At 51.3% G+C, this 12,453-nt stretch overlaps 1 protein-coding gene and 1 long non-coding RNA gene across 5 annotated transcripts in view; one reads left to right on the top strand and one right to left on the bottom strand.

Annotated features, from left to right (window-relative positions):
- The window catches only part of LOC138161085 (uncharacterized), a 9,362-nt gene extending 7,320 nt beyond the window's left edge, over positions 1-2,042 (bottom strand). For both annotated transcript variants that reach the window (XR_011168262.1, XR_011168263.1), the window contains exons 1-2: positions 1,897-2,042; positions 94-1,776 (exon numbers count right to left, since the gene is read on the bottom strand). This is a non-coding gene — a long non-coding RNA (uncharacterized lncRNA). The remainder of the gene's footprint in view (positions 1-93; positions 1,777-1,896) is intronic.
- Positions 1,669-12,241, top strand: MIEF2 (mitochondrial elongation factor 2). Of its 3 annotated transcripts, none has more exons than XM_069087865.1 (5): positions 1,669-1,796; positions 1,922-1,946; positions 5,457-5,610; positions 7,686-7,866; positions 9,994-12,241. In XM_069087865.1, the coding sequence occupies exons 1-5, from the start codon at positions 1,688-1,690 to the stop codon at positions 11,052-11,054; spliced, it is 1,530 nt and encodes a 509-aa protein (XP_068943966.1). In that variant the 5' UTR covers positions 1,669-1,687; the 3' UTR covers positions 11,055-12,241. The 3 variants fall into 3 exon arrangements, with proteins under 3 accessions (XP_068943966.1, XP_068943968.1, XP_068943967.1); XM_069087866.1 differs by having other exon boundaries at positions 1,717-1,796; positions 1,922-2,026; XM_069087867.1 differs by lacking the exon at positions 1,922-1,946 and having other exon boundaries at positions 1,681-1,796.
- Positions 12,242-12,453: the final 212 nt, after the last annotated feature.

Raw genomic sequence — 12,453 nt, 5'->3', positions numbered from 1 at the left:
CCCACAATCCTAGTGGAGGGGCAAGCTTGTTTCAGAAATTTGCTTTTTACATTGATAGCAGTGGTCCAGGTTGTTGCCGTCCACATCTTTTACCTGAAAAGGCCTGGTATGGTTGGCTTTACAACACCTACCCAGAAAAGAGAGAATAGAGTTAACAAATCATCACATTAGGGGAGGTGGATGTCTTGTCTGGAGCATATGGAAAGAGTAGAACTTTTTTTTATTTTGTGAATCTGACTAGTACAGTCTCTGGAAAAACACCCTCCCCCGTATGGTCAAGTCTCTGGCTTTCACCTGAGGCATCCCAGTAATCCTCTCAACTGACCCTTCATTATGGCCTATACCCAATCTCCCAATTCTCTGTTACCTCTGGATCATGCCCAGCTTAACTTTGGAACTGATTTGTGACACGGGAGACACTGGCACGGGCCCATGGTGCACCCACATCAGAGAAGGTGCCATGCTCTACATGCAAAGCAGACCTTTAACAGCTCAAAGGGAATGCAGGATGCGCAAATTTGGACCCCAAATGATCTGTGGCTGAGCATTCCGCACTCATATTGGTCTGATCGGCCACAGTGGGACACAACAAAAGCTGACTTTAGTGTAGAGACGTCATTCGGGCCCTCCTGGAGAACAAAGGACAACATCATCCCTAGCTCCTTCCCACCCGTGATCCTGGCCAGACCCCGACCTCGGTCTACGTCCAGTCAGTCACCAGCCGGCTGCGCACTCCGAGGTCCTTCCCACAATGCTTCTGTATGTAAGAGCCATTTCACCTCCAATCCCGCGGCTTGCGTCCGGCCAGTGCTCAGGCTCCCGAAGAGCCTCCCCAAGGCTGGGATTCCTTCGGGGTCCGCCAAGGGGGCGGGGCTTTACAATCACCCACCTTCTATTGGTGTTCTAATACGCCCGGCCTGGGATCGTGGGCCCAATTCCTCCGGGCAGGGCCGGGGCGTTGCTATGACAGGGTCCCCAGCAGACCCACCCCGGCCCGGGACTCGCTGCCTCTACGGCCCAGGGGCGCGGGCCTCCTTCGTGCTCCCTACTCCAGATGTGCGGCTCTCCGGGCCTCCGAGTCTCGGCCACACTCCCCCTCCCACCCCCAGCTCTCCCGGATGCCGGCGCCTGCCTCCTAGGCCCATCCTCGGGTCTCTCTTAGGCCGTGCGCTCCCTGAGGGCAGGCGCTGGTTTTTGGCCTTCTTCTGTGTCTCCAGAGCTTGGCTCTTAATAAAGGCTCACTGACTGGACTGACCAGGCACCGCAGGGCCTCAGAGCGGTCCGGGGCCCCACGCCCAGGGCGCGGCCGCGGCGCCCCCGCAATCGGAACTCCGGGGCCTGCCCTTTCACCCACTTAAGTCACCAGGCCACCCAAGGTCTAATGACTGGCTCCTCCCACTCCCACGTGCTCCGGGCCTAGTTCTTCAGAGCTGAAAGGTGACGTCACAGACGCGCCTTCACCACACTTCCGCCAGGTGAGGGAGCGGATGAATTCCAAGCCGGAATCCCTACCGGCTTCCCAGGTCCTCGGGCCCGCAATTGGATCCTGTGCCTTTAAGGTCAGACACGCCTCCACACCCCTGGGGACGCCTCGGCCTCCTCTGGGAATGTCCGTTACGGGGGGGGCGTGGCTTCCGGGAGATTGGCCTTTCCGAGTTCTGTTTTGGAACGTGAGGGACGAGACGGCATGCCTCTGATTGGACACGTAGGAAGTCAGTCTGGAGCGAGCCGAGCGTCAGGGTTCCGCCCCCTCGGCTTCGAGTTTGCGGCTGCGCGCTGGGAAGAGAAGTCTGGAGGTTAGCGAGGGGGCCAGTCCGGGGTGTTGGAGTGGGGGGAGCGGAGGAGGAGGAGGAGGAGGGGAGGTGGAGGTGAGGAAGGCGGAGGGGGAGGACTCACCGAGGGCCGGGCCTTCTCTTCCCAGGTGATGCGCTGAAGCAGCAGTGCAGGTAGGAAGGTCCTTCGGCTGCCCGAGGGGCCCCGACGCCGGACGCCCGGGCCGTTCCGGGGCGCGGGGGAGCGTTTGCAGGTGCGCGGAGAGAGCCGGGCCCTTTTCCTCGCAGCCGGGGGTCCTTGTCCCCCACCTGCGGGCGGGGAGGGGAGGGGAGGAGAGGAGGGAGCCTCTGCGATGACTGCGCCTGCGCCGGCCCCGCTGGAGGCCGAGGCTGCGAATGATGCTCCCGCCGCCCTCCCTGCTAGGGCGCCCCGGAGCCTACGGGGATGGGCACGGCACGGGGTGGGGGCAGGCGTCCCGGACGGGCCCCGAGGGCTGAAGCGGGGCCGTGGGCATCGGGACTAGAGGAAGGGGGATCTTGGGGAGACCATAGAACCAGAACCGGGACATTTTTACCTGCAAGGAGGCCGGAAATCAGAGAGGCCAAGGGACCTGCCCAAGGTCACAAAGCGAGCGCTGACCACCACCTCCCTGCAGGGTGCGGGACCTGGTCTGCAAACGCGGGCCCAGAAGCGTCCCTGCCCCGAGCAGGCCGGACCGAGCCCCTTCTGGGAAGAGCCAGCGCAGGAGGAGGGGTGGGGAAGGAGGCCGGGCTTCCGGGCCTGGGGGTGAGTTGTTAAAGGCTTGGACCCCGGGATTCTGGAGGCAGCGCGTGGAATCCGGTTCCTGCCTTTGCTATAAGGGAAATGCGGCCCAGAGAAGGGGCGGGGAAGCGCCCAAGGTCAGGCAGCGGGGAGGAGTTCAGCCCGCTGCGCCCCAGAGGGCTCCCTGCGATGTTTGGAAGGGTTTGTCAGCTTTATTTTTAACTGGGGCGGTCAGTTCCCAACAGCGGAATTGCGTGGGTCGCTGTGGAATGGGACACTCACAGCCCGATTGTCCTAGTGAGCCCAGGGTGACATTCAGACCTGTCCCTGGGCCTGGCCTGCCTCCCTTCGCCCAGCCCCCAGCCTCACCTGCAGAGGGAGTGGGCACGGCCTGGCAGGTCATTTCTAGGGAGACCGGAGGACTTTCCTGGGCCCAAGTGGGACAGGAGGGGTGACCCACCGGGAAGAGGCTGCTGGGCTGCAGTGACTGTCCTCCAGTCCCTCAGAGCACAGCTCACCTTCCCAGCTCTGCTCTGGAGAGCCCTTAGAACAGCTCGCTTCGGGCCTTTCCAGAATCATTGCAACTGAGTGGGCAGGGCTTGATTACATCATTTAACCAATCAAAGCCTTTGTGTGAGTCTGGGGTGCCTGGCAGAAACCATTTTCAGAGAGAGTGGGGACAGGATTCTGGGCTGTTGGAGCAAGCATGGAACTCAGACACAGCTGAGCTGTGGCAGAGATATATGGAGGAGTCATTGGCTTTCTTCGGGGACTTCCCCTTGTGAGACCTGTCTGTCCACAAACACTGTAATCAGCTGTTTTTGTTACCCACATGTTCCAGTAAGCTGAATTTTGCTTCAGCCCCTGACACCCCACCTAGATATAGACATAAATTCTAATCATTTGATTTAGTTAAAAAGCATTCTTGCCCAGTCAAGGTGCCAGTGCCAAATGGGGTGATTTCAAATCCCCACCCTTATGAGAGGATACTACCACCATGGTGTAAGTTGGAAGGCAGCAATTATCCCAGATTTTACATTATGGAAAGTGTTTTGCCTAAGGCCATACATCGAGGTTCATACAGAGTCCAGACTTAGTTTTCCAGTGCTCTTCCCTTGACTTTGGGCAGAACAGTGGCAGTGGTTCTGACTTCCTTTACACCACACCCTAAGAGCCACCCAGGCTCTATTCTTAGTCTCTGGAAGGCAAGGGTCACACAGAAGTATTTGTTTGAGGGCTTGAGCTCTGCCTGATCCATTTCTCTGGCATTGATGAGTGGTGGTATTTGGTTACCTGGGTACCTTCACTCCAAGGCACAGATGCCTTGAGAGGGAGTAAGTCATAGACACAAGAGGGCTGAAAGGGAGCCTGAGAGGTCCTCAGAATGTCCAGGGTGACAATTCCATGGCCAGTAGTTTCTTCATTTGATCAGGACATTCTCTCATCCAGGGGACTTAATCTTGCTGTTGTCCAAGCGCTGCCTCCACGTTGGTACTCAGTGGAGATACTTTTTTTTTGTTGGTTTTTGAGCCCTTCCTCGTAGTATTGGCTTTCACCCTATTCTCCTGAAGGAGAAGGACCAAATGTGGGGACAGAACATCTCTTAGAGCCAGCCCTTCCGCCTTCCTTCTCCCTAGTCTATGCCAAAGGTACCAGAAATCTGATGACATCGACATATCTATCAGCATTTCAATGCAAAAAAAAAAAAAAAAATCACTCCTCCCCTGAAAGCAGTCCCCTTTTTTAGACCCCGTTCAGTAAAACCAGAATTTTCTGCCCCCAGGGTCCTTGGGGATCAGGGAACAGGGCTTAATTTTGTACTTGAACCACAAGTTGGATGTGCCTGACTCCTGATTTCGCCCCTTCCTTTAATAAGGCGCTAGTACTGGTTTCAGTATCTTTGATTGTGTTCATTGGCTTAAGATAGCTTTTGTGAGTCTTCAGCCTTGGAAGATGGAGTGAGGAACATAGGACAGAGAAAGATCTTGGCATCCAAAATGGAAAAGTACCATATATAAAGCCAGAATCCAATGTTGGTATTTGGGGGGACCCAGTAGGAGGGAAGGCTTCTTGGGCTCTAGGTAGGGACGGAAAGTCATAAAGAATACCCAGAGCTGGAGCCTCACGGTCGCATTCTTCTCTCATCTGCTTCATGGCGGGGGGTTGGCTGTTCCAGCCCTACCCGACAGTTTTATTTCTGAAGGGAGGGTGTAGTGACAAGCACCCCAAGCGTCCTCAGGGTCGCTGCCAACACAGGTTCTTAGATCTGTTTTGTTAAAGGAAAGCAACTCAAAATGGGTTAACAAGCTTACTTTAATCAGTCAAACATATATTGTTTACCTCGTTCAGGGGAAAAAGGTCAGCAGCCTGAACTTCAAAGTATACAGGCAGAATTATCAAGACAGAAACAGATCAAGTAGACAGCTTTCCAAACTGTCCAACCATTACATCCATACCAAACAACATCTGGGTTTTTCAAAGCCCAGGGCGGGCTCTGGACAACGGCTTCCCAGAATCCAGATCAAATCACAGAACACTTCTCAAAGTGAGCCCCAAAACAAAGCTACACATCAGGGCTTATATAGCCTTCTCCTGGCTCAGATAATGTAACAACCTTATTGACTCACTGGCCAACCAAGAAGTATCTACTGAAAAACAAGCCTTCCCCCCCACCCCCCCAGGCTCCAGGTGCACTTTAGCCTAGGGGCAGGGAAGATCTTCAAATTTACATTCCCATTACAGAGGGAGAAGTAACCCTTCTGTATCTATGCAGGAGGAAGTGGATCTATCCCAATTGCTTTAGTAAACTTTTCTCAAAGGTAACACATCCTGCACTCTCTCCTCCTCAGTCCCTAGTCTGGCTTCCCCTCTCAGAGGTACGCTGTCCCCAGCCCTGCCTCTCCCCTTTCCTGTCTTGGCAGGTGGATCATGGCAGAGTTCTCCCAGAAGAGGGGGAAGCACCGAGATGACGACCCGCTAAGCAGTGCCGTGGACTTCCTCCTGGCCAATGCCAGGCTGGTGCTAGGTGTGGGTGGTGCTGCTGTCCTGGGTATCGCGACCCTGGCAGTGAAGCGGGTAAGACCAAGGGGTCAGGGAGAGGTGATCTGAAACCTGTTTTGAAGGGGATTCCTGGGGGTAGAAACAGGGTGTCCCTCCTGGCTGGCCTCCCTGGGCACCTCGTCTCTCCAGGATGCTAGGGGTATGACCTTCCCAGTCGTAGTCTGAATCTTAGCACTTGTCTCAGCCCTCCTTATGAGTTCCTCAAATGAGGAAGAGAGTTTCTCATCCCCTTTTATAGGTTCTGGGTTTCTAAACATTTGAAGTTCTCTTTCCTCTTGTTCTTGTGATCTAGTATTCTGGCTAGAAGGATGAAGGACACATTACGAGGATGGGCTTCTGAGTGATCTAGATCACTTAACTATTAGAATATAGGGCTAGTGATGGACTAGAGGTTCTAGGGCCGCAGATCTTGGGTGTGCGTCATTGGCCAGTGACGTGTGCTTCTGGCCAAAGGTGAGATGGTGATTAGTTCAGTGAAAATCTCTCTCCTCTTTTGGAGAACACTCAGAACGTAATTTGATGCCCACCATTTTTGTGACCTTTTTATAAAGTAATGTGATCGTTGAGTCAGAGCTTTTCTACCTGCTATTTTCTGGTTTTGGGGTGGGTGGGGAGAGGTTAGGTTTTGTTTAAGGAATGTCTTTAGTCACCCTGCATAGATGGAGGGCATTTTTCTGACTTTTCCACCAGCAATCAGTCATCACTTGAATGAACTTATGAGGAAGGAGGGGCCAGGACAAACACAAGCTTTACACTTACTATCCTTGGTAGGGCCTCCTGCCTCCTGGCCCCTCTTCCTGTAGGTCACCTTCCCTCAGGGCTGCTTTGTTCTAGCAGATACCCTTCTCAGAGCAAGTTAGCTAGGCTATGTATTTGGTGCCTCTGTATTTAATTTCATTCCTGTCCCTCTGCCAAACCAGAGAGCCTAAGGTGGTGAGGCCAGGAATAGAGCTGAGTTTAAGGCCTTGTCTCAGAGGAGAGATGAGCCATGGAATCACAAGAAGGCCCTAACTTTAGAAGTCCAGCTGCTTGCGGCTTTTCTCTTAGCACCTGTCACAGTCTCTATGAAGGGATCTCCCCTTCTTCCTTCCTCCAGCCATGTCTGCCCAGACGAAGGCCGGGTATCCTACAGAGGGGAGTGTTAGAGGAGAAAGGAAAGGGCTCCCTTCAAGTCCTGCTTCACTTCTACAGAGCTGCCTTTCCACCTCTAATTGAATGTGGCCATTGGAGAAGCCTTGGTTACCAAGGGCTGAGACTGGAGGTTTAGGCTGTTAGATGAAATGAGATTAGTCTCAGAATCCAACTCATCGCCTCTCCTATTACTGCTCTGCAGGAGTCACCCCTTTGGTAATTCTAGGACTGACCGGTTATTCAAGGGTTACAAAGCAAAGCTAATGAAGCCACTGTCATCTCTGTTCCCATGGCCAGTGGTGTGCATGACAGACCTCTCCTTGCACATGGAGACAACTCAAAACACGTACTCCAAGCAACATTCTCATACAGAAGGCAGTAGGGTTTCATAGCCAGTGCTGAAATGATAGAAATGGGCCCTTTGAGTAGGAATTACGACTGGAATGATTTGGGTGGAGTTCATAGACAGTGAATCACGACTGTCTTCCCTTTTCTCTCACCATTCAAGATTCAGATGAGTTTTGATGTGGGCACGCCCCAGTGGGCACCCACTGCAGAGGAGATGAACCCCCAACCTGGGCTCTAGCAGGTAGGTGGATTGGGGGTAGACTGTTGAATCTGAAAGTCGGGCAGACTTGAATTCAGTCCTGCTTCATACAGTTGTGTGATCCTGGGCAAGTTACTTCCCTAAGTTCTTACCTTATGTTTCCTCATCCATAAAATAATAGCCCCTGCTTCACAGAGTTGCTGTAAGGATCAGATAAGATCAAATACTTTACAGACCTTAAGACGTGTGTGTGTTAGTGTATGTACATTACTTACACAAGCTCTATATACGTTAGCTATGATTATTATCAGTAGTGTGGTATCAGCCACCTCAAAGGGAAGAATGTTGCCTGGCTGGTAATGAGGGGTTCCCTCCTCCTCCTGCCCATTTCTGACTGTGATCTGTCCTTCAGCTCATTGACCGTGCTACCAGCCCACCGGACAAGGATGACACCAAAGCTGAGCAGAAGTCCATCGAGGAAAGTTGGCAGGAGCTGAGTTTGCTCAAGGCCTCAACTAGAGCTCAGCCAAAGCAAAGGCGAGATGACCTCAACCAGCTACAGCCTTCCTCAGCCCAGGCTCCTCGTGCCCCAGGTCGGCTCTGACTCCTTCTTTTTGCTTTTTTTCTTATTGTTGGATTGTGGCCTTCTGGCCAGGAAACGAGAGTCAGGTGGGAATTTGTTCTTGTATTGGGCAGGAGTGAGCATTGAGAATCCTAGGGTGTCAAAGCCAAGAGGAATCTTGGAGATAATTCTCACTCTGTATTAATTTCTGGGGCACAGGTGAGTCATTCATTGAACTTGTTTTCCAATCTTTAAAAAAGATGTTCCTGCCTACCTCACAAGGGTGTTATAAGGATTGACTTTTTAAATAATTCGTGTCTACATAGCTTTTTCAGATTTACAAATTGAATGCTTTTAAAACCAGATTTAGCCTCTTTTCAGAAGTGAGAAACTGGGTATGGCATATTATACTGTCAGACACAATATACTGTTTGCTTTTGTTAAACTGCATTATCCCCCTTCTTGTTTTCATTCTTTTTTTTCTTTTTGGAAGGCAATTGGGGTTAAGTGACTTGCCCAAAGTCACACGGCTAGTTTTTGTGTTGTGTCTGAGGCCACCTAGCGCCCCTTTCGTTCTTTGTTTTAGGGGGCTCACTAGGTATGGAGAAGGAAGGTGATGCAAAAACATGCTATCAGCAAAAAGAGATGAAAAATGCCTTCTGTACAACAGCCCTGTCAGGTTATTTCCATTTGATACATGAGGAAACTGAAGAGCGGAGGACAGCAGTTAGCTTGTGGTCCTGCACTGGAAATAAAAGCCTAGTCCTGGGGCAGCGAGGTGGCTCAGTGAGTAGAGCACCGGCCCTGGAGTCAGGAGGACCTGGGTTCAGATCTGGCCTCAGACACTTGACATAAAAACTAGCCGCCGTGTGACCTTGGGCAAGTCACTTAAGCCCCATTACCCTCCAAAAAGCAAAACAAACAAACAAACAGAAAACCTAGTCCTGACTCTCAGCCTGGTTCTCTTCCCACCATGGACTCTGCTGCCTTCTATAGAGTGTTTTATAAATATAAATTATGTTTATGGTCTAGTCTAGGCCCTCATTTTAGAGGATGAAACTGAACCCTTGAAAGAGCACAGGACTCTCCCAGGGACCTTTGAGATTTCCCTTTTGAATTCTTGTAGGAGCTGCCATTAGACTCAGATTCAGTGATTCTCAGCCTCTTTGGTCTCAGAAACCCTTTAAGCCCCCTCAGAACTTTTTTAAAATTGAGTCTCTACTACCCTAACCCCTTCCCCCCAAAGAACTTTTATTTATGTGGGTTAGAACTATCAATATTTACTATATTGGACATTAAGATATCTTGGTATTGGGGCGGCCAGGTGGCGCAGTGAGTAAGAGCACCAGCCCCAGCATCGGGAGACCCGGGATTGGTTCCGGCCTCAGATACTTGGCACGCACACAAAATAACTGGCTGTGTAACCTTGAGCAAGTTACTTAACCCCAATTGCTTGAAAAAAAAAAAGATATCTTGGTATTGTTATGAAAATAGTTTGGATCTTGGGAATTCCCAGGAGTTCCTGGACCACATTTTGAAAGCTGCTGCTGAAAGCTAAACTGTAAGACTGTTGCAAACATAGTATTTCCTTTTTTTTTTTTTCAAAGCATTCAGGGTTAAGTAACTTGCTCAAGGTTACACAGCCAGTTATTTCTGGGTGTGGTGCTGAGTATCTGAGCCCGGATTCGATCCCAGGTCATCCTGACACTGGAGCTGGTGCTCTTACTCACTGTGCTACCTGGCCACTCCCAAACATAGCATTTTTGATGTAGGCAAGGAAAGGGATCTTCAGGCCATCGTAGCCTGGTGTCTTCCCAGGATAGTCCAGGGGTGATTCTTGCCTCTGTTCCACTGACAGGAGAGTTCACTGTTGAGCCGAGTGACCATAGTGATGGCCACTGGGTGAGTATTGTACAAGTTTCTTTGTAAGTCTCTCCTCCTTTTGAAAGACTAGGTGTTAGTCTCTGTTTTACCAATGGGACAAATGGAAGAAAAGTGCTCTGGGCTTGTATTGTGTTCCCCAGTCCTTCAGCTTATCTGTTGTTCTGAGTTTCACAAGCCGGTTATGGTCCAGATGGAGTGTGTGGTGTAAGGGCCCTCTTGGTCTTGGCCTAATACTGGCGTGCACAGCCTGATTTCTCCCTTTTCCTCTCTGTAGAGCCAGAACCACCTGGAGACCCTGTGGTCATGACTGTGCCCAAACTCGGCCCCAGCCCCCCAACACCGTTATGCCTTACTCTGCAGGAGAGACTCCTCGTGTTCTATCACAACCGTGTGGTTGTCTCTGCATCCGACGTCAGCCTGGCCAAACAGCTGGCTGCTGACATTGCCCGCGAGGTGCAGAACTTCTTGCGCAGTAAATTCCCAGAGCTGCCTTTCGGGGATCTGTCTCCAAGCAGCACCCTGTATGACGGGCTGGAGGCCATGGCCGCGGACCGCGCCTGCCTGCTGGTCCCGCTGGTGCTGGAGCCCAGCCTGTGGAGCTTCATTCCCGGAGAAGACACCATTGCCAACGATCCTTGCTACTGGGTGATCCGAAGGACTCAGTGGGAGTACTTTCCCCGAGGGAGTAGCCCCTGGGACCGGTTCCTGGTGGGTGGCTACCTCTCGTCCAGTGTCATCCTTGAGGTGCTCCGCAAGGTCCTGGTAGGCTCTGTCAACTGGCCAGCCATTGGCAGCGTACTGGATTGCCTTATCCGCCCAGGAGTGGTCTCAGAGGAGCTCCTGCTGGAGGTTCAGCATGACCAGTTAGAGCTGAGCATTGTCATCTTCCCCACTGCCGAGAGTGAGGACAGAGTCCTGCTGGCCAAGCCTCAGGAAGGACTTCTGGAAAACCTTTGGCAGCAGGACTTCTACCAGGCTGAGGTGTCCAAGCTGCGTGAGCTGGATGGTGCCGATTCTGGTGCCCGACATCTCTGTCTGCGGCTCCTGCAGGGCGTCTGCCGGCGCCATCCCTCACTGAACAGGCTGAGTGTGAGCCACCTGGCACACGTCATCCTCCACCTCAGCGAGACAGAGACAGACTGGGCTGAGGAGTCCTTGGCCGATCGCTTCCAGCAGGTGATCACGGAGCTCATCGGCTACTTGGAGGAGGGGTCTCTCCCCTGCTATTTTAATCAGCACATCAATCTTTTTGGCAGTTTGCATGAAGAGGAGATAGATGACATGGGCTTTACTCTGTATAATGCCATGATGGCGCCCGAGCTCTTGCTGTCATAGACAGGAAGGATTCATGAAATGTGGTCTTGGAAGGTTTTTTAAACGTGTGGCTCCTTCAGCTCTGGAAGTCTAAGGGGACAGGTAGAGTTTCTCCTCTTCTTCTTCAGCACAAGGTGGACATTGTGGAGAAATAAAAAGAGGGTACATTTCTAAGCACACTGAGTTGGCAGCTGTCTTGGGCATAGATTGGAACAAACAAATGGGGTTGTGTGCCTCTGAGCTCACCTGGCCCACAGTGAGCAGCCCGCCAAATCCCGGTGCTGGTGACCAGGCTACTGTCTCTTCACCCGATCCCTCTCCCTTGGGGCAGCCCCTTTTGAAGAGACAAGGCGCTGAGTCCTGGACAGAGACTGAACAGCCTCTCTGTCTTAGGTGGCAGGCTAGGGATACATATAGGATGGGAGAGTGCCTTCCCCCATCTCAAAAGCCCAAATCCATGGTTGGCCCCTTGGGACTGAAGGACGAGTGATTTGGGGTTGGTCGCAAAATACATTATGTCACCAGCACTGAGGTGATTATATGAAAATCCTGAAGAGTGATGGGACGGGAAGGAAGTTAGATCTTTTGTTAACCCAGGAGAAAATTATTTATTTGTTCCAGTGACTATTTATTATAGTGATTGAGGCTCCAGATTTTCTGGGGTCAGTAAAGACAACAGTATAGTTTGCCCGAGGGCCAAGGAGTTCGAGTATTCTAAGTCTCTCTGAAGGAAGTAAACATTTCATGCCAAAGCAGGTTTTCTGTTGCTTAAAAGGCTCTGGCCATGCTTTGGTCTGCAGGATATCTCATCTTCCTTAGACAGAGCTTTCTCCAGTGGAATTTATAGACTGTGAGATGGCCCCCAACCAAGAGCTGAAGTCCTTGATGCTGTGTGTCTTGCCTTTGAAAAAAGAAATGTTTTCTAGTGGCTGCTATTAAATTAATTTGGGTATTAAGAGTATTACACAGAAGTGAACAATTTTCAAAGAGGCCTTGTTTTCAAAACCAGGTCATTTGTGTGCCAAAATGTGTTATTCACAGTTAATATGTGACTCCTTTCAGTTGGTATTTGGTCATCAGAGGGGGAGGGGTTTTTTCTCTGAGGACTGAAATGCTTGTCATCTTAACATGCTTTGTTCTCCCCCACTGCTGGAAGAAGTCAGTTTCTCAAAGAATGTGATGCAGAATAAAGGAGTAAAATAATCTCAGTTGGATGTAAGTGAATTGTTTTTCCACGCAACTGTTTATGAAGTTGCAAAATTACTGCTACCCAGCAGGACAAAAAATCCGTTGGCCTCACTTTTCCAGATGAGGAAAGAAGGGAGTTTTGGACAAGGTGACACGGAAGTTCCATTTCAGCTTTGATTTCCTTTAAGTCTAGGCTCAGTGAATGGCACCGTCCATCATATGCCCGCACCTG

This window comes from Petaurus breviceps, unplaced genomic scaffold (genome assembly GCF_028583685.1).
Source record: "Petaurus breviceps papuanus isolate PSGF00001 unplaced genomic scaffold, PetGlider_PUasm1.0 183, whole genome shotgun sequence".
Classification (NCBI taxonomy): domain Eukaryota; kingdom Metazoa; phylum Chordata; class Mammalia; order Diprotodontia; family Petauridae; genus Petaurus; species Petaurus breviceps.
This window is presented reverse-complemented; position numbering and strand designations above follow the sequence as displayed.

Excerpts from the sequence above, each read along its gene's own strand:
- MIEF2 (XM_069087865.1), top strand. The coding sequence starts at position 1,688 with ATGCCTCTGATTGGACACGTAGGAAGTCAGTCTGGAGCGAGCCGAGCG. Across the intron at positions 5,611-7,685 it reads CGACCCTGGCAGTGAAGCGG|CTCATTGACCGTGCTACCAG; the intron begins GTAAGACCAAGG and ends TCTGTCCTTCAG. Across the intron at positions 7,867-9,993 it reads CCAGGCTCCTCGTGCCCCAG|AGCCAGAACCACCTGGAGAC; the intron begins GTCGGCTCTGAC and ends TCCTCTCTGTAG.